Source organism: Triturus cristatus, chromosome 9, assembly GCF_964204655.1.
Source record: "Triturus cristatus chromosome 9, aTriCri1.1, whole genome shotgun sequence".
Classification (NCBI taxonomy): domain Eukaryota; kingdom Metazoa; phylum Chordata; class Amphibia; order Caudata; family Salamandridae; genus Triturus; species Triturus cristatus.
This window is the reverse complement of record NC_140592.1, coordinates 4,508,971-4,529,744: the sequence shown is the minus strand read 5'-3', so window position 1 is coordinate 4,529,744 and position 20,774 is coordinate 4,508,971. Positions and strand designations below refer to the sequence as shown.

At 53.1% G+C, this 20,774-nt stretch overlaps 1 protein-coding gene across 4 annotated transcripts in view; it reads right to left on the bottom strand.

Moving 5' to 3' along the window:
- LOC146797230 (peptidoglycan recognition protein 1-like) overlaps positions 1-20,774 on the bottom strand; it is a 166,491-nt gene that overhangs the window by 91,388 nt on the left and 54,329 nt on the right. For all 4 annotated transcript variants that reach the window (XR_014968451.1, XR_014968452.1, XR_014968453.1 and 1 more), the window contains exon 3: positions 5,247-5,448. Coding sequence is in view for 1 of the 4 variants with exons in the window: in XM_085624191.1 (XP_085480317.1) it covers positions 5,247-5,448 (202 nt within the window). In the remaining 3 variants the exon portion in view is untranslated. The remainder of the gene's footprint in view (positions 1-5,246; positions 5,449-20,774) is intronic.

The following is a 20,774-nucleotide window of genomic DNA, read 5'->3' as shown; positions in this document are numbered from 1 at the left end:
TGTCACTCCACTTTGAAGCACTTAACATGAGCACCAGTTAAGTCACGTACAATTTCTTTAGTCATGGGGAGATTAAGTGATTTGACCAGAATCACAGGATGTTAAGCCAACGTCAAGAATTGAGTTCCAAGTTTGCAGCTCTAGCATAATGCCACATACTCTCCACACTTCCGGCTTGAAAGCCATCTCACTCATAAGGCAGGTGGTTGAGCACAGCCTATGCTACTGCAGTATGTTGTAGTTAACCTAGTGTGGTCTGGGAAGGCAAGCTATATTTAAATACACCGGAAGGGCAAATTGAAGCGGACACCAACATGAGGTGGCCCATTTTACAGCAGAACTTTGCACCTTAGCTGAAGCACTAAGTCCAAACTGTAATGGGTGTGGGTTCCAATGCAGTAGCAAGGGCACCATGAGCAAGATAGGGATTTGGTCTCCTGTCTACCTACCCTGTTTTGGCTTTATAAAAAATAGCCACTAATTATGGTGAAGTACGACCCTGTGTCTCTTCACCTACTTCACTAAGCTTGATATATATCAATCTGCATTTTATAATTTTATGAGGCCAAGGAGTCTCTGACAACTGCTTTACATACTGTGATCAGTAGTGGCTGCGTCAGTGATTTTTCTTTTCCCTACCCCCTCCGTTGTTAGTGATGACTCCTCACTGGCCCCCACCCTCCCACCAACCATAAAAATAACTGTCATGATGTGGTTCGCTCGGGCTGCATCATAGTGCTTTTTGAAAATTTGAATTTCAATTTCATCCATGCTGCAGAGCAGGCACAGTGCTGTACAACATGGCAAAAAACTCTGACAAAGCCAGTAGCTCCTTTGTAGGTGACACCTGTTGGCTTTGCCAATGCTTGTTATAGGACTATTCGTCACCCATCTCTGGGAATTAAGCTGCTTTACTTTGTAAAGCTTTGGGAATAGTTTGGAAATTAAGCAATTCAAAGGATTTAAATGTAATTACATCTTATGGCAATATTAGAACAATAGTGACATTATGAGAAAATATATTCAAAGAACATGCTTTTTTCTGTTAAAATTAAACGTCCCCATGCTGTGGGCATAACATTACTATGGTTCGGGGGCTTTAGAGAATGTACCTATTAGCACAATGCAACTCTAGCCACTCACTCATCTAGCCATCATCTTAAGAGCGTATTCCAAAGTGCATATTAATATGTAATCAAATTTGCAAAAAAAAATATCGGATCATTTTACATTGGTTCACGGTTTAATGCGCCATCATTCTTTAATTGCAGATAAGGATCAAACTGCAATAGTGAAGTAATCTGGGATTCAAAGCTGACCCAAACTGCTTTTAGCAATGTTTATAAAACCACTAACAATTTTTCATCTCAAATAGTCTAAATTCAATGTTTTCTGTAAATAAAGTTTACTTTATTAAATAGGGGAAAGGTTACTTTGCATGAAAAATATTTTTTAACACAGGGTTTTGCAGCTTTTCCTTTGAAATATCTGTGCTTTGTGCTGCTAACGTGTGTTGCTGGTGAACAAAGTGTGTTTAAATGCAAAGTGTGTTTAAGGCTGCAGTACCGCCTCCTGTCTACAGGGGCAGAGCTGAGCAAAAATATAAACACACTTTAGGAAACACAGGTCCCCACAAGACAATTTTTAAAAAAGTTGTAAAAATTGGCACAGATGTTCCTGAAGCCATTTTTTTTATAATTTAAAGGACATTGCCTTGTGGGGACCTGGGTTCAGGTCCCCACAGTGCAATCAAGTCCCCACAGCGTGAGTGTGTTATCACACCCAAGTCCCCACAAGGATAGTAACACAAACCCACCCACACACACACACACACACACACACACACACACACACATCCCTCGTTTGAAGGTCTTAAAAATGTTGATTAGTTAAAAAAAAAAAATATTTTAAGTGCCCCTAACAATCTCTCTTTCCACCGCCCTAGAGCCCCCTCAAGTCCTGCTTCTCATGTAATTTGTTTGAACAAGATATCCCAGGGTGATTGGTGGGAAATCTAAAGACCCCCTCAATCTTATTGATCAAGCTTCACCCCTGGTCCGGGCTTTGGTGGAACAGAACTTGCTGGATGTATCCAGTAACCTTTGTAAACCTCCTAGTGTCCTTCAAACCAACAGGGCATCATCAGTGAGCATGCGTGTTTTATCTTGGATCCTCCCAAATTTGGAGCGTCGTTTGCATGGTTTCCAAGAGCCTTTACTACCCTGTCTTTATACAGGGAGAATAGCATGGTTAATAACGAGCAGATGCCATTAGTAACAGAAAAGGGTCTGGTAGGTTCACCTGTAAGACCCGGGGTGATCCGGCTGAGGTTCCCCACGTGAACCCTAAACAGCATGTGCAGGGGATCCAGCAGAGATCCAGTTGAGATCCAGCAGGAACCAGAAGAGATCCAGCAGGGATCCAGTGGAGATCAAGCAGAGACCCAGTGGAGATCCAGCAGAGATCCTGGGGAGATCCAGCAGGGATCCAGCAGGAGACCCAGTAGAGATCCATCAGCGATCAATTGGTGGTCCATCAGAGATCCAGTAGTGATCCAGCAGTGATCCAGTGGGAACCAGCAGAGATCCAGCACAGATCCCATGGAGATCCAGTGGAGATCCAGCAGAGATCCAGCATAGATCCAGTGGAGATCCAACAGAGATCCAGCGGAGATGCAGCAGAGATCCATGCGCTGTGCCTTGGCACATTGGCAAGGATGCACCGCAGGGCAACGAATGCCACATCATGTGATGATTTCCGAGCACCAACATTTCAGCTGGAATAGGTCAAACATGAATGCCTGGAAAACTGTTCTAGTTTTCTCAAAACTCTGCCTTAGAGGGGGATGAAATTAGAATCCTCTCCTTGTCAGCCCATTTCTCTGCTGTGGACAGAAAGCACTTGCTAAAAACGAATGCTAGCTACAAGTCCCATCATAGGATCTTTTCTATCATCTTGCTTGTAAAGGGAACTCTCTCTCTCTGAGCGAACTTGCCTGAACCGGTCTCCTCTTAATATAGCGTCATTCAGAAGATGATCTGACGTCACATAAGGACCTATGGAAATGTACTGGTATTTCAGCCGCGCTGGGTGCAGCTCCCTTTATGTCTATCGATATCAATCATAACTTTACTCAAGGAGAGAAGCTCAAGATTCCTTTGCTCCTCTGTAGATCCTGCAGGAGAGGATTCTCTCCCAGAGGCCGCACTTGGACTGAAACGTGTCCACACCGCTGGTCTTCTGTGATACGTAGCTCTGGTTGATAATGTTTCTTTTGTTAATGTTTCCAATAAGGCGCCAAAAGAAGTGTGAATCTCACATTCTCACTTCTGGAAGCAGATCTGGACATCTCTTTCCTTGTTCTTCCTCAGTACAGTCTTGTTGAGGTGTCTCTTGCCTTTAATGCACTCCCTAGGGCTCACCCTTGGCTGCTACTATTAGAGCTGTCCAAGCTGATCCACCATCAAACCTGTGATCTGTTACATTTAGCGTTTCTCTCTGTACAAGAACAGTTTTGATAAAAGGGGGGCTGACCACTCGCCCCCCACATTGTGAACATCTGCACTGACGAAGTGCACGTGCAGCAATGTCTGCCAAGGTCTCCCAGGGTTTATCAATGGTAGGGTCAGACCAGGCTCCACCTCCTACCACCTCAGCCTCCTACAACTCTTGGTGTGGACATCAAGGCAGAACCCCTTAGGGAGAGGATTGGGGGGTTGTGGTCGCTTTTGGGTCGGATCTCAATTTTCAGGTCAATCATTGTCCTGCAGATTGGATGGTCAATACTCGATGATAGTCACAGAATCCGGTCCAGGTCTTCCACTGAAAGCGCGAAGACCGCGGGTTAATGTTAAGAGAACCGACTTCCATCCCTTTTATGATTGGTGTTTAGTTGTACCCCCGGTTGGACAGAGGTGCTCCATGCATGGTCGTCCTTCACTCGTCATTTGGTTCATAAATGGTGTTACCGTCACTGGATACAACTAAGGTGGCTCTGTTTGCTTCTAATCATTCAGAGGGTAAGGGTGGGTGAATTAGTGGCATGTTTACCCCTTTTATTGAGATCACCATTTATTTGCCTGATTTAAACATTACTAATAATTGCTGGATGTCGGGGTGGCCCCATCAATTCCTTGGGTTCTACAGTGCAGTGTGTTATGTACTCAGATGGTTACCTTGTCTCAAGGTCTCCATTTAGGTTTTCTTACTGCTTGGATCCTAAGGCAGAGGATTTAAGGCCCAGGTTTCCTGATAAATACAGACTGCGGGCCTGAATCACAAAGGTAAAGTTAGACCAAAAGTCCAAGTTTAGACCTAAAGTTTAACTTTACACCTGAAGTTCAAATTTAGACCTAAAGTATAACTTTACACCGAAAGTCATGGTTTAGACCTGAAGTTTAACTTTACACCTTAAGTCATAGTTTAGACCTGAAGTTTAACTTTACACCTGAAGTCATAGTTTAGACCTGAAGTGTAAGTTTTGACCAAAAGTCTAACTTTACTACTTTTTGGTATTCACAAAGGTGAGTTACTGCTAGTAACGTTAGTTATTTTACTAGTAGTTACTTTACTACTAGTACCTTTACCAGAAGTAGACATACTACTAGTAACTTACCTTTGTGAATACCGAAAAGTACTAAAATTAGACTTTTGCTCTAAACTTAGACTTCAGGTCCGAAACGTATACTCCATGAGTAAACTTAGACTTCGTGTCTAAAATTAGACGTCAGGAGTAAAGTTAGACTTGGGCCCTGTATGTTTGTTAATACAATTGCACCATTCAATTTTCCCATTTTCTGTCCTTAGATAGCAATATTCCAAAACAATAGGTACATTGTAGCAAGATCAATCCTGCAGATGGCCAATGGTGCCCACATACTTTCCTCAGTGTAAGACTCGTACTGTGGTGCACATGTATATTCATGTGTAAAATAAACAGAATTTGCATGATCTATGGATGGCTTAATGCTCGGGCTAACGCTAGGAATAATGTGGTGCTTTATTCCAAAGGGATTGCACCAGACACTCTTCTTTCAGGCATTCGTGTTTGGTCTTGGAGCCAAGCCTGTTGTCTTGCACAGGCGTTTTGTATTGTTAATATTTATGCGAAAGCACTCAACGTTCCAATGGTCCTACTGCTCCGAAACCATAAACCAAAGTGAAAACAATATACAAAAGGCCGTGCTGGTCGACCTGACAGGTTTGTCCCGTGTAGCCCACCCATGACACCTTCTATGACGTCTCACCTGTAGCCGATGTCACACCATTTGTTCTTGTTGATGTGCAAGTTCTGCACCGCCTTCACTTGTGCCACACACTTGGCTTTGGTGTTGCAAGCAGCTCCTTCCGTGTGATGAATGACAACATATGGGACCGGGGTCTTCATCGCTGTGAGGCAGTTCACCTTGCGGGATCCCCACCCTGAGCGTGAGATGATGTTGGGGCACCCTGTTCAAGAGGGAGAGCAAGAGGTTGCATTACATGTAAAGTGTGATTTATCCTACAACTTAATATACATATTTTACAGTTTTTTGGCACAAAACAGACTTCAATAGGACCATTTTAGCAGTTTGTAAGAACAACAAACTCTTTACCCTGCGTAGAGTCACAGATTAAGAAATACACCTCCCATGAGGTAGTTTGGGGAAATATTCCCATTGGCTGTCAGTTTGAGTTTTGGAGTTTCCGGGCAAAGAGCTGGCGTTGAGTTTAGGGAATCATCCACAGGGACCTAACACTTCTTTGCAAAGAGCTGGATTCTCTCTAACAGAGACTTTATAAAGACTTCAGAAAATATACAAACCAGGAAACAATGAACTTTATTTTGTCAGTAAAATCTGAGAAGGTGGCTATGGATTTAATGAGCCTAATGTGGTCTGAGCGTTTGGACCTGTGGTGAGATGGGTGTGACAATAAGGAGCCGCTAGGGTTGCCGAGAGTCAATCTGGGTAAATTCCGCCATATGACATTCTCCTGCTCCTCACGACTCAGGACTGACACCATAACCACTCTGCACAAATCAGACGAGGAAATAAAGCATTTGACAGTGTGGAGCTGGTGTGGTGGTGGCCAGGCATTTGACACATAGATTCAAGTGTCCCCTTCAGCAACAGAAGACGAATCCCACAGGTTTAGGCAGGGAGGTCCAAGGGTCGCCTTCAGCGGTGGAGCGCAAATCCGACAGGATTAAGCAGAGAAGTCCAAGGGCCGCCTTCAGCGGTGGAGCACAAATCCCACAGGATTAAGCAGAGAGGTCTAAGGGTCACTGTGAGAAGTTAGCCTGATATATGCTGTCCACTAATTAAAGTGGGCACTCTGTATCAGTCCAAACAACCCCTTATGGTGATAGGTTAAAGACAACCTTTATTGAAAGCTATCCTAGTGGTAGCTATGGAGAGAAGCCTTCAGGCTAAGTCTTGAAGGAATATAAAGCAGCTTGTTTTACCAGTCTATAATCTCTTGAATGACCAAATGAAAGGACAACCACACCAGGTATATATTCAAAATATACGTATTTAAGATAAAACACACCCCTCTAGTCTCTTTATGAGGCTGGAGTTTGAAGTACTTAAGTTACATGTCAGTATTCAACAGCAAAAGCACAAATACACGGTTGGGCCCTAGGTGTGTACCAAACCATATACCAATAAAGTGGTATAAGAACCACGACTGAACTAGACACAAGGCCTAGAGCCTTTAGAAGTGCTTGGGTCCCAAGCAACCACCCAAGGTAGTGACGTAGGGGACCTACGGGGGACGCGTGCAGTGTTAGAACACAGGCGCGAATCGCCGTTAACTTCTATGGGGAAAGTCACGGTTGGAAAATTACAAGTTAAGGACACTTAGAGGACGACTACAAGCAAACCCTTTTGGACTTAGAGGTGTCTAGGGCCAACACCCACGAGATCACCGGAGTACCCGTGTTACCTCACCCAGGGAAGCCGGGTGCATAGGTGTCTTTTGGTGTGGGGACGCGGCGTTGTTTTCGATGGAAGCTGGCAAAGAAGTGCTGCTGCCGTGAAGAGGAGAAGTGACCGAAGAGATCCAAGCCTGGATCGAGGATGGAAGGAACCTGAAAGCAGAGGGGACAGAGTCTGGGTCACTTACCAGTGACCAGGGGCACGATAGTCCAATGCCCACAGATGACGGGTGCTTCAGGTGAGTTGACGGGTGTCTTGACTCTTCAGCCACGAGGTCCAGGAGGCGTTGACGACAACCAGGAGCTGGATTCGAGCTGTCCCACAAAGACTGTCAAGTGTTGCGGTGTCAGCGACCAGAATGAACCCAACAAGCCTTGGCAACGGCAAGTCAAGTGGAAATAGAAGAAAAACGTCGGTGCAGACCAGCAAGGTCTGGGGGACTCACCCCACAAGGGTAAGTCAGGGCACGTCTGGAGCAACCAGAAAAGCCCAAGCAGAAAAGGAGTTGCCTTCGTGGGGACCCACCAGCCAACGGGCTAGCGATCGCGAAGGAGCCTCAAGCAGTCGCGCTGGAAACTGGCCCATGCGTCACTCGTGGAGTGGAGGCCAGAGATCTTCGGTGCAGTTGGTGCCTGTTGGAGGGAGGACCACCGGGGAGTCAGGGGGCCTACTCCGGGGCACCTTCCTCCCGCAAAGATATAGCCGAGCGCCGCTGAGAAGCCTCCTAGGAGAGGTCTTTCTCCTATGATCGTACTAGGCCCAGTAACACCACCACACAGGACTCCGTATCAGTTGCTTATCTAGGTACTTTATCATTAGGAGCACATTCGAAATATTTACAGGGGGATCGAGAGATCCAGAAAGAGTCTCAATGTCTTTGTAGGGACAGGGTAGCGGGACAGTCTTAGTACCAGCCTGGTACGGGGAAGCTCTGCGCCAGACCTTGCGTTAGGCCGAAGGTGGCTCCGGGGATCGGTGCGGCTGGTGCTGGTCTCAAAGCAGCTCGGACGTGGAGAGCCGCGACGGTGTCTGCAGGGCTCGGGTGGTAGTTCCGCTTGGGTCGAGCCGCGACACAGTCAGCAGGGCTCCGGTGGTAGGTCTGCTTCGGTCGAGCCGCGACGAGGTCAGCTGGGCTCTGATGGCAAGTTCAACAAGGTCAGGTCGCGACAGCGTCAGCAGGGCCCCAAAGGTTCGTGAAGGTCTTTAAGCACGGTGGAGCCGCGACGTAGTCAGCAGGGCTCAGAGCGTGGTTCCAGGATGAGTCTTTCTCCGTAGGGTCAGCCGCGATCCAATCAGCAGGGCTCTTGACTCCGGGATACCACTGCTGTCCTGTTGCAGGGTCGCCCCAGATATAGGTCTGGAGCCCTTTGATGTCCGGAACCTTGTGCCCGGGGGGGCGGAGAGGCCGGGTCGGGAGCGGCCAGATGCTCAGCAGGAGAGGCGCCAGGCCCAGGAGAGCTGTGGGGCGATCGCACCTAGGTGTGGGAGGACGGTTGGGGGTCCCATCGATACTGCCCTCCGCCGGGAGTGGGGAAGTGTTCACGTGGTACCCCCTGGCCAGTTGTTGGTGCCTTGATGTCGGGGCTTGCTGGGGCCGAGGCCGGGTTGAGCGGGGTCACGTAGGCTGGTGCGCAGAGTCACGTACAATCCAAAATGGAGGAGCCCCGAGGTGCAGGGGACCTCGTGCGGCTTGGCGAGGGGGAACAGGACCACGCCACGAGGCCGGCTCCAACAAGCGTCCCCCCCAGCTGAAGGCAGGGAGAGTCACCCATCTCCTTGGGGGTTCTCCTCGCCGAGGCGGAAGAATCTGGATAGGCCGTCGGCATTGGCGTGGTCGTTGCCGGGCCGGTGCTCTACGGTGAAGTCCATCCCTTGCAGCGAGATGGACCATCGCAACAATTTGGGGTTCTCGCCCCGCATCTGCATTAGCCACCGCAGGGGCCGGTGGTCAGTCTGGACTCGGAAGTGGGTGCCGAAAAGGTAGGGCCGGAGCTTTTTGAGAGCCCATACCACGGCGAAGGCCTCCCGCTCGATGGTGCTCCACCTCTGTTCTCGGGGCAGCAGCCGGCGGCTGATGAAGGCCACAGGTCTGTCGAGGCCCTCGTGGCCATCTGGGAGAGGACCGCCCCAACCCCGTACTCCGAGGCATCTGTCTGAACCACGAATTCCTTGCCGTAGTCAGGGGCCTGTGGTACAGGGGCAGAGCACATTGCCGCCTTGAGGGTTTCAAATGCGGTCTGACAGCGAGGTGTCCAGTGCACCGTCTTGGGCTGTTTTTTGGAAGTGAGCTCCGTGAGGGGGCCCACAATACTGCCATAGTCTTTGATAAATCGCCGGTAGTAGCCTGTGAGGCCTAAGAAGGCCCGGACAGCTGTTTGGGTGGCGGGGGGCTCCCACGCCTGGATGGCATCGACCTTCAACTGGAGGGGCGCCACCTGGCCACTCCCCACCTGATGGCCCAGATAGGTCACTGATCCTTGACCGATCTGGCACTTGCTGGCCTTAATCGTGAGCCCGGCCCTTTGGAGAGCGGCCAGGACTTCTCTGAGGTGTTCTAGGTGCACGGCCCAGTGGTTGCTGAAGACTGCAATGTCGTCTAAGTAGGCCGCGCTGAAGGCTTCTAGTCTGGCCAGGACCTTGTTCACCAGTCTCTGGAAGGTCGCTGGGGCGTTCTTCATACCGAAGGGCATCACCCGAAAGTGGTAGTGCCCATCGGGGGTGGAGAAGGCGGATCGTTCCTGGGCGCCGGGGTGAGCCTGATCTGCCAGTACCCAGGGGTGAGATCAAAAGTGCTTAGGTAGCGGGCGGCCCCTAAGCGGTCGATCAGCTTGTCTGCCCGTGGCAGGGGGTGGGCATCGGTCTTGGTGACTGTGTTTAGGCCCCTGTAGTCCACACAAAATCTGAGTTCCGGGGGGGTGCCGGGGGCGGCGGCCTTCGGCACCAAGACCACAGGGCTGGCCCACGGGCTGTCGGATGGCTCGATGATTCCGAGGGCGAGCATCTTGGAGACCTCCGTTTGTATGAAGGCTCGGACCCGGTCGGGCACTCTGTAGGCGCGGTGTCGCACAGGGGGGCTGTCCCCGGTATCCACATCGTGGACGCACCAGGGGGTCACCCCGGGCGTGAGAGAGAAGAGGGCAGCGAAGGGTTGCAGCAGCTGCCGGAAGTCATGGCGCTGTTCTGGGGTCAGGGTGGTGGAGAGTTTGACGCCCTCCATGGAGCCGTCTTGGTCCGAGGACCCCAGAGGGTCGGGTAGGGGCTCGGAGTCGCTTTCGCCCCCATCGTCGGTAGCCAGCAGCAGGCTTAGTTCGGTTCGGGCAAGGTGGGGCTTGAGCCGGTTGGCGTGTAGGACCCGGAGGGGGTTCCTTGGGGACTCCATGTCGACCAAGTAGGTGACGGGGCTCTTCTTCTCAACCACCTTGAAGGGCCCGGTCCATTTGTCCTGAAGGGCACAGAGGTCCACGGGCGACATGACCCAGACTTGCTGGCCCGGCTCGAACTCGATGGTCGAGGCATTTTCGTCATACCAGCGTTTCATGTCTTCTTGGCTGGCTTCGAGGTTGGCTTTTGCCAGGGCCCGGAACTTCCGAGTCTGGTTCCGCAGGGTCAAGAGGTACCTGTAGACGTCGGGGGGGCATCTTGGACGCTCGCCTCCCAGCCCTCTTTGACCAGGCTGAGGGGCCCTCGGAAGGGGTGCCCATACAACAGTTTGAAGGGGCTGAAGCCCAGGGATTTCTGTGGAACCTCTCGATAGGCGAACAGGAGGCATGGCAGCAGGACGTCCCATCTCCTCCTCAGGGGCTCTTCCCGGCCCTTGATCATTCCTTTCAAGGTTCGGTTGAACCGCTCGACCAGTCCGTTCCCCTGGGGGTGGTAAGGGGTGGTGAACTTGTAGGTGACCCCACATTGTTGCCAGAGGGATCTCATGTATTTCGAGATGAAGTTCGTACCCCTGTTGCTCACCACTTCTCGGGGGAACCCCACCCTGGAGAAGATGCCCATCAGGGCCCGGCCCACCACTGGAGCTGTCACAGTTCGGAGGGGGCTGGCCTCTGGGTATCGGGTGGCGTGGTCGACCAGTACCAGGATGAAGCGGTGGCCCAGGGCGGTTCGGGGGTCGGGGGGCCCCACGATGTCGATCCCTACCCGTTCGAACGGGGTGTGGACGGCTGGAAATGGTTGGAGGGGGGCCTTGACTCGACCCCCAGTCTTCCCGCTGGCTTGGCAGGTCTGGCAGGACCGGCAGTGGTGGTCCACGTCTCTCCGCATTCGGGGCCAATAAAAATGGGTCACCAAGCGGCTGTAGGTCTTGTCTCGCCCGAGGTGTCCAGCGAGGGGCACGTCATGCACCAGGTTCAGGAGGAACTCTCGGAATCGGAGGGGAACCACCAACACACGGCCGGCTCCTAGTTCGGCGACTTTCTGTTCGCTATATAACAAGTCATTGTCCCAATAGATCCAGTGGGTTCCCGTGGGGTCCCCCGTGGCCTGGGCGGCCGCTTGCTGTCGGGCCCCCTCGAGGGACGGGCAGGCCTTCTGTTCTTGTTGGAACTGTTCGCGGGTGGGGCCCCCGACGTGGCGCCACTGGGCCAGCGCGGGGATCTCGCTGAGGGAGGCGGCCTCGTCGGGGGAAAGTTCGGATGGCCCGGCCTCATCGTCAGGCTCCTCCGTGCCGGAGGAGGGTGGCAGTTCTGGACCCGCAGGCTCGACGGGGGCCGCTGCAGCGGCTGGTTGGGCGGTCATGGACCGGGTGGTGGCGCAGGCCCACTCGGGCAGCCCTAGCATCCCCAGATGCTCTCGGCGCTCCACCTGGGCCCAGGGGGAGCTCTCCAGGTCGTTCCCCAGGAGGCAGTCCACTTGGGCGTCGTCGCGGACAGTTACCTTCAGGGTGCCTGACACTCCTCCCCACTCGAAGGGGATCCGGGCCATCCGGCACATGCTTTCGGTGTTGTCCGCGGTCCGGACAGGGCATAGGACATGCGGCAGGATCTGTTCGGGGGTCACCAGGTGGCAGCGGACAGCGGTCACACTGGCCCCAGTGTCACGGAGGGCTTCGGCCCGTTGCCCATTGATGGTGACCCACTGCTGGTACTTCTGGGTGTTGCTCGGGATGGGGGCTCGGGGCACCATTTCTCGGGTGCCCAGGCATACGAGTGACATGGCAGCCGGTTCCCACTCGGGGGACCCGACGTCGTGGTTTTCCTCCTCTTCTTCTCCTTCCCCCAGGGCTGCGGTGGCTATTTGTCGGGGAGGGGGCCCAGCGGTCCCGTTTCGTCGGTTCACGGGGCAGGCCGGGTTGCTCGCATAGTGGCCTGTCTGTTGGCAGCTGAAGCAGGTCACTGTTGGTCGGGGTCCAGGCCTGGCGATGTGGGTCCCCCTACGGACCAGGGTCGGGGACGTGTGGTTGGCGGCTTGGCCTCGTGGCGGGCTTCGGGGCGGCCCGGCCGGGAATTCTCGACTGCGGTGGGACCCTCTTCCTCCGCCCCGCTGGCGAGGAGGTCCCGTGGTACTCCGTTGGTAGTCCCCCACGGGGTTCCGGGGGACCCGGGTGTTGACCCATCGGTCGGCTTCGGCGGCGAGCTTCCGGGGCTCGGTCAGTTTGCTGTCAAGGAGGTGTTGCCTTAGTTCGACAAAGCAGTTGTTGGCGAGGTGCTCCCAGACAATGAGGTCGAACAGTTTGTTGTACGAGGTGACCTTGCTCCCTCTTATCCACCCTTCAAAGGCTCTGCTGAAGAAGTCCACGTATTCGACCCATGTGGTACCGGGAGCTTCTTGCAGTCCCGGAAGCGCTGCCGGTATATCTCGGCTGATAGTCCGTAGCGGGTGAGTAGGGCCTCTTTCATGTGGTCGTACAAGGTAATCACCGCGTCGGGGAGTTGCAACAGGGTATCCCGGCCCTCGCTGAGAAACCTCCCCCATAGGCCGGCACCCCAATCCTTCCGGGGTACCCGATGGAAGGTCATGGCTACCTCGTATGCTCGGAACCATTGCTGGATGTCGTCGTTTTTATAGTACTCCTTGACGACATCCTTGGGGATATGAACCTTTGGCTCGGTCAGTGGCAGAGCGTCCCGGGATCCGGGGGTGCTGGTCTCCCCCGTTTTGGATTTCAGTTCGAGTTCCTTGAGGCCCCTCTCGTGCTCGAGGGTTAGCCGTTTCTCTTCTAGTTCTCGATGCCGTTTCTTTTCTTCGATTTCCTCCTGCAGCCGTAGTTGCTCCAAGGCCAACTTTTTCTCCGCCAGCAGGAGTTCACCGTCCAGCCGGAGTCGTGCGAGTTCCAATTCGTGCGTCCGGACCCTCTCCCGTTCTCGCATTTCTTCGTGGGATAGGCCGGCTTCCGGGATGCTTCGTCCCCCATCTGCCGGGGTCATGGTTGGCGGCAGGTTTTCGTCCCGGGCCGAGGTCCCTTCGCCTTGGGGTGGAGTGGCCTCGGATTCTGCCCAGGCTTTCAGGGCTTTCTGCATTTCTTCCTTGGTGCCCAATCCTGTGGTTGGGATCCCTTTGTCCTTGCAGAATTGTTTCAATTCTTTGTGGGTGTATTCTTCCAACCTTTCTTGCTGGAAGGTTGCGGCCACGGTTGTTTCTTGGCTGCTCATGGTTCTCTTTCTTTTTCCGTCTGGTTAGGCAGCGGGTGCGTTACTTGCCTGTACGATTGCGTCTGGCTCGGATCCCGTCGCTGGCCACCAAATGTTGGAGGGAGGACCACCGGGGAGTCAGGGGGCCTACTCCGGGGCACCTTCCTACCGCAAAGTTATAGCCGAGCGCCGCTGCGAAGCCTCCTAGGAGAGGTCTTTCTCCTATGATCGTACTAGGCCCAGTAACACCACCACACAGGACTCCGTATCAGTTGCTTATCTAGGTACTTTATCATTAGGAGCACATTCGAAATATTTACAGGGGTATCGAGAGATCCAGAAAGAGTCTCAATGTCTTTGTAGGGACAGGGTAGCGGGACAGTCTTAGTACCAGCCTGGTACGGGGAAGCTCTGCGCCAGACCTTGCGTTAGGCCGAAGGTGGCTCCGGGGATCGGAGCGGCTGGTGCTGGTCTCAAAGCAGCTCGGACGTGGAGAGCCGCGACGTTGTCTGCAGGCCTCGGGTGGTAGTTCCGCTTGGGTCGAGCCGCGACACAGTCAGCAGGGCTCCGGTGGTAGGTCTGCTTCGGTCGAGCCGCGACGAGGTCAGCCGGGCTCTGATGGCAAGTTCAACAAGGTCGGGCCGCGACAGCGTCAGCAGGGCCCCAAAGGTTCGTGAAGGTCTTTAAGCACGGTGGAGCCGCGACGTAGTCAGCAGGGCTCAGAGCGTGGTTCCAGGATGAGTCTTTCTCCGTAGGGTCAGCCGCGATCCGATCAGCAGGGCTCTTGACTCCAGGATACAACTGCTGTCCTGTTGCAGGGTCGCCCCAGATATAGGTCTGGAGCCCTTTGATGTCCGGACCTTTGCGCCCGGGGGGGGGCGGAGAGGCCGGGTCGGGAGCGGCCAGATGCTCAGCAGGTGAGGCGCCAGGCCCAGGAGAGCTGTGGGGCGATCGCACCTAGGTGTGGGAGGACGGTTGGGGGTCCCATCAATACTGCCCTCCGCCGGGAGTGGGGAAGTGTTCACGTGGTACCCCCTGGCCATTTGTTGGTGCCTTGATGTCGGGGCTTGCTGGGTCGAGGCCGGGTTGAGCGGGGTCACGTAGGCTGGTGCGCAGAGTCACGTACAATCCAAAATGGAGGATCCCCGAGGTGCAGGGGACCTCGTGCGGCTTGGCGAGGGGGAACAGGACCACGCCACGAGGCCGGCTCCAACAGTGCCCAAGGCTCGGGCTACTCAGAGCCCAAAGCACAACTTCGAGGAAGACCAGGAAGATGATGTACCGGCAAAGGTTCACAGTGTCCATGGGCCATGGTTCCACATCACCCACGATAGCCATATTGTGAGAAGTTGGCCTGGCATATGCTGGTCACTAGTTCTAGTGGCCACCTTGCACCAGTCCAATTCGACTCTTGGTAGATAGGTTTAAAGACAACCTTTTAACAGAAAGCTATCCTAGTGGTAGCTGTGGAGAGCAGCCTTCAGGCTAAGTCTCTGAGGAATGTAAAGCAGCTTGTTTTACCTTATAATCTCTTGAATTACCAAATGAAAGGACACCACACAGGTATATATATGAAATATATATGTATTTATTACTAAATATACTCTACTAATCTCTTTGTGAGATTAGTCCCAGGTAAACATTCAAAAGATCAACATTTCTCAATAAATTAAGCACATAAATCACTGTAGCCCTAGGGGCGTACCAAACCATATACTAAGTAAATGGTATAACAAATTCGACAAGCAAAATGAAGAGGCCTAGGGCCTTGGGAATCGCTGGGGCTTCACTGCTGTAGTGTGTTCAGGTAAGTAACTAGCCCACAGGAGGCGCGTGCAGTGTCTAAACACGCACGCGAGTTTCTCATAGACTTCAATGCAAAAATGACGCGATTTGTATTTTAAAGTTCTAGGGCACTTCTGAGTGGACAACAAGCACACAACTTACAGGGTAAGTATTTCGATAGCAAATGCACACTTGGGCACCGTAATGCCAGGCTTACCTCACCCAGGGAGTCCGGGTGCACAGGTGTCCTTTGGTGTCGGGTGGCGATGCTGATTTCAATGGGAATCGAGGTGTTCTTGCTGCTTGTGTCGTCGAGAGAGGTGTCCGTTTGGTTCCAACGATGGATTGGAGTTGCAGGCGACCTAGAAATTGAGGGGACAGAGTTCAGAGTCACTTGCCAGTGACCGGTGGCCTTCAGGATAAATGACCAAAACTGTCGCGTCGCTTTTGTCGCTGATGGTGTTTTGTCTCTTCGCCCACGTCATCCAGGAGGGATCGAAGATGATCAGCAGCTGGAGTTGGAGGGTCCCACGGCGTCTGCAGCTGTTAGCGGTGTCGGCACTCGGATTGGAGCCAACAAACCTTGGCAACTGCAAGTCTCGGGTAGAATGAAGATGGTGGATGGCTCAGACCAGCAAGGTCCGAGGGACTTACCCAGCAAGGGTAAGTGAGGGTAGGCCCAGAGCAACCAGGCCAGACCTTGGAATAGTTGAGGATGTCTTCAGGAGGGCTACTAGCCAACAGGCAAGCAACCGCGAAGACGCCTTTGCAGGTAAACTTCAGCAACAGCCCACGGTCACTTGGGATGGGGTAGGCCGCTGATCTTTGGTTCAGTACCTGCTTGGGACTTGGACATTAAGTGGTCCAAAGCACAGGTTTGTAGTTTGTCGTTCAGGGCTTGCACTCGAAATCAGTGCACGGTTCCCTGGTATTGTCGTTCCTCGTCACTCGTGGGGTCCAGACGCCACAGCTTCGCTGGGGACTCAAAATGGCCGTAGAGAGGTCAGGAAGTCAACTTCAGGGGACGCAGGGGCTTCGGGCTCCGGCGGGAGCGGTAAAGTTTGCAACTGTTGTTCAGTCCTTAAGGTGCCTGCAAAGCAGGGGAGCCACTCCTTGGCTCCAAAGGAGATCCTTCGGTCTTCTAAAGGTAGTAGAACGTTGAAGGGACCGGATTCTTCTTCGTAGAGCGTCGTCCAGGTGTAATCTGAATTGCGTTGGCAATGTTTGGTATCTTATACTGTAAAGATGTGAGGGACTAGCTCTATGGCCACTCCTCTAGGAGGGCCAGGGTAGGGGGTGGTTACACCCACTTCCCTTTGTCCAGTTTCGCGCCAGGACAGGGGCAGAGGCCCCTGAACCGGTTTGAGCTGGCACATGCACAGAGGAGCCTACTGCTCCCCCAGTGCAGGACTTCAAAGGCACTCTAAGAGTGCACCCACCCAGCTCCAATACACTAAATCCTGTCTGGAAGGTTGTGACACCTCCCTGTGACAGGAAACCCTTTGTTGAGCTCCCTCCACTGCGAGTTTCGGTCAGCAGCAGGAGGGCAGCCCGGTGTCTGTGCTGGTGGCATCCATTTTGTGATGCCAGGGCTCTAGAAGATTTCTACCGTTTGGTACAGTGGGTACATGTCGTCCCCTCTAGTAGGGTGGGATCATACTCCCACACCAGTTACTGGTGTGGGGGTGTAGGAGAGTAGGGTCTGCAATCCTATGATCACCCAGATTTTTTGCTTTTGCTTCATTGGTTTACGACTTTCTCCGGCTGTGGGCCTGCCAATCAGACCCACAGCCTAGCTGTTCTCTCTCGAAATTAACACACATGTACGTTAGGTGCATCCACTAATTGGAACTGGGCCGCCTTGTCAGTCCCTGTCTCAGCATACCACAGGTATCCAGGGCATCGGTGTACCCAGGGCCTACCAGGGGCTGCAGCATGTATTATGCCACTCCTGGAATGGCCGCCCAAATCTGACACAACTGGCTGCACGACAGCTGGGGCCACGTGGTGTAATCACCCGTTGCTGTAGGTGTAGTATTCCTACACCTAACCCTAAAATGGACACATGGATTCCTATCAGTCACTCCTATGGCAGGCCTTATCAATCCTGAAGGCAGAGTGCGGGGAGTCATGTGGGATGGTGCTCTGGCGCGAGCCGAGCCCGTCGACGGCTTGCGGAACCAAGTCCTAATAGCCGTTCCATGGTGACGCGGGCCAACTATTTGCTAACTTTGGCATCGCATCACCTACACATGTCGCGTAAGGTGTCATACGAATTGGAATACGAACCCCTCGCTAGTTCTGGCGACGGGGTTAGCATTCCCCCCTTCTAGAGGGGCACGACATGGAAGTAACCCTGAACCCCGGTTAAAGTTGACTCAAGCCTCAGCATCACAAAATGGATGCTGCCACCAGACACAAGTCTGACCTCCTGCTGCTGGGGGACCTTCCAGCGAAGGGAGTTTGGACAAAGGGTTTCCTGTCGAGGGCGGTGTTAGCACCGTCCCAGACAGGGTTGTGTATCCCAGGTAGGCAGGGCTGAAAGGAAGGTGATTGCCAGTGGCACCCCGGTGCTCACTGTGCATAGCCCGGCTCAAACCAGTTTCGGGGGCACACCAGCCCCTGAGCTGGCGCGAAGCCGGACAAAGGATAGGGGTGTAACCACCCCCCTCCTGGCTCCACCCATAGGTAGAACCTAGTCACGGGCCAACCCCTTTTTCTTAGAATAAAGGTAGGAGCGAGTCCCCTTCCCAATTTGGATAATCAGATAATCGGATACCTCCGAATCACGAACCACTTTCCACGAAAGGAACTCTTGACTATTTCTGAAGACTCTCCCTTGTGGCTAAGGAGTAGCCACCCTGCTCCAGCAGGCACCAACTAAGCGCTTGCGGTTTGCTGTAAGTCTCTCCTACGGATCAAGACTGCCCAGCTCGACGAGACCCGAGTTCCCTGCCATCTCTGACCTTTTACCTCCCTCATCAGCCCAGCTGAGAGCCGTAGGTGTGACGAGACCTGCGGGACCGGCTATCTTCAGAACCTGCACGACGCTTATCTAGCACGCCCACCGAGGGACCCTCGAGTGAGTGCACCTAGGGTTCGAGAAGCCCTAAACCCTGAGCAGCTCCAGCATCGAAGTCTGTCTCCCCAGCATCCGCGAGATCTGCGTGGGGGGCCCTTCCGCTCCTTGCTGTTCACCGCGTTGTCCGACCACTTGCCGTCCGGCTTGTGGCCCTCTTCACGACGCTCCAAGATTATTTTTCATCACTAGTCTGGTTGCTCCAGACTGGCACTTGCTCCCCTTCAACAGAGGAGTACCCCGGACCCTCCTGGTCCACTCCCGACGCCATCTTGACTCCCCCGCTTGGGTGGCCACTGCCAAGATCCGCTGCCCCTTCCTGGGCCCAGCATCATCGACAGCAGACACCTTCGTGGGACAGCTCGCCCTCCATCCTGGTCGCCGCCGCGCCTCCTGGTCCGAGGAACAGCCGAGTCCGACGTCACCCACTCACCTGGTCGAGGTGACTTCAGCCGGTACCCTCCTGGTACCCACACGATCGCTGGCTAGCGGTTGAGAACTGAGTCCCCTCTGCTTTCAGGTTTTCCTTCATCACCGATCCAGGCTTGGATCGCTCTGAACATCGTCACTGGTCGCCTGCCAGCAACTTCTTCTTTCAGGCTCCTGAGACTACACGAGGACTCCCGACATCTTGACGAACTTCACGCAGCCGCAGCCTCCGGGCTAGGTAAATCGAGCATCTCGGTGCTCCATCGCAGGTTCGCTCTACAAGTGTCCAGTTCCTTTTTCGTTTAGTCCCACTGATCGGAACCCTCCGGAATCAGTACCTCCAGACTCTAACCATTCGCATTTCACTGTTAGTGTAGATGGTTTCTCGTGCCCCTCGGGCATTTGTGTAAATTGTGCAACTGAAGTATTTTCCTAAGAGTTTTGTAGTGTGCGTAGCTCCCTGACTCATAAAGAGCCAGGGTAGTCTTGTTATAAATAAATACCCTTTTATTTTCATAACAACTTGTGTGGTGTCCTTTCACTTGGTGTTCAAGGGGTATATGTGATGGTAAACAGCTGGCTTAACACGCCCTCTAGAGTTTAGCCTAAGACTGCTCGTATCCACGCTACTAGGATAGCTGGTCTAAAAGGTTGACTTACAACCAATCATCAATAAGGGTTGTTTGGAATGATACACAGTGATCACTAGAATAGTGAGCACTACATATCAGGCCAACTTCTCACATTGGTGAGCAGCGGTTGGGATTTGAGCTTGCTGTTGTTTTACCACACACGTATCCTAAGAATATCGCAGTGAAAGATCACATAAGTACCCAGGTACATATAACTTAACTTAGAATACTCCGAGTTCTACTGAACCGGCTGTTGTAGTGTAACAGGGCTTAGCACACCCTGACTACAACTCCTAGCAAGGGATCAGTAGGTAAACACATAGTGTAGGTAGGTGCAACACTTACACCGCACTAGACAAGCATGTCGGTCCACGGAGAGTCCTCGCAGACTCCCTTAGTGGTCAGTGACCCTCCACAGGTCGTGTCACGATATGCAACCCTTAGCTTCAAGGAGATGCGACAACTATGTGCCTCCAGGAAGCTAAACCAGGGTTCTAACCCTACCATCGCAATTCTGATAGGTCTCTTAGAGGCGTACGATGCTAGGAGGTCCTCTTACACAGGTCCCCCCAGTGCAGATGGGAACATGCCTCCCTTAGAGGGAACCCTCGGTGACCCCGACCTCGACCTCCACACAGAGGAGGAGGACGAGGACGAGTTATCGGGAGACGAGGCAGACAAAGGTCCAGCGGTAGTCGGCAGGCTTACAAGGACCAACTTAAGCAGGCATGAGAATGGAACTGGGGGAGCCCCGGGCCCACGCTCAAGCAGGCTTAACCTTGGGAACGGACGAGCTAGGTCTCTCTCCAGAGGCTCCGGCAGATCGGTTCATACACATGTCTCTCAGGCATCCTCTCAGAGAGGAATGACTTCCCCTCAGAGGAGGGAGCATGAAGCGAAGATGCGGGAAGTCAATCTGAGGATCGAGCGGGAAGAACTTGCCCTCGCCAAAGAAAGACTTGCCCTGGCCCGAGAGCAGAAATTAAGTGGGTTAGATCCCACTGGTGGCAGCAGTCTCAATAGAGAGAAAGACAGGGGTATAGACACTAGACACCTGAGTAAAATAGTGCCCCCCTTTAAACAAGGGGACGACATCCACAAGTGGATAACTGCTTTGGAGAGGGCCTGCACTGTCCAGTGCGTCCCCCCAAGTCAGTGGGCAGCTATACTGTGGCTTTCCTTTGAAGGTAAAGGAAGGGACAAGCTCCTCACTACTAGAGCTGAGGATGCTAACAACTACCAAGTCCTGAAGAACACACTGATTGATGGGTTCGGCTTAACCACGGAACAGTACCGGGTGCTGTTCCGGGACACCCAGAAAATTCAGTCTCAGGATTGGACTGACTTTGTTGAT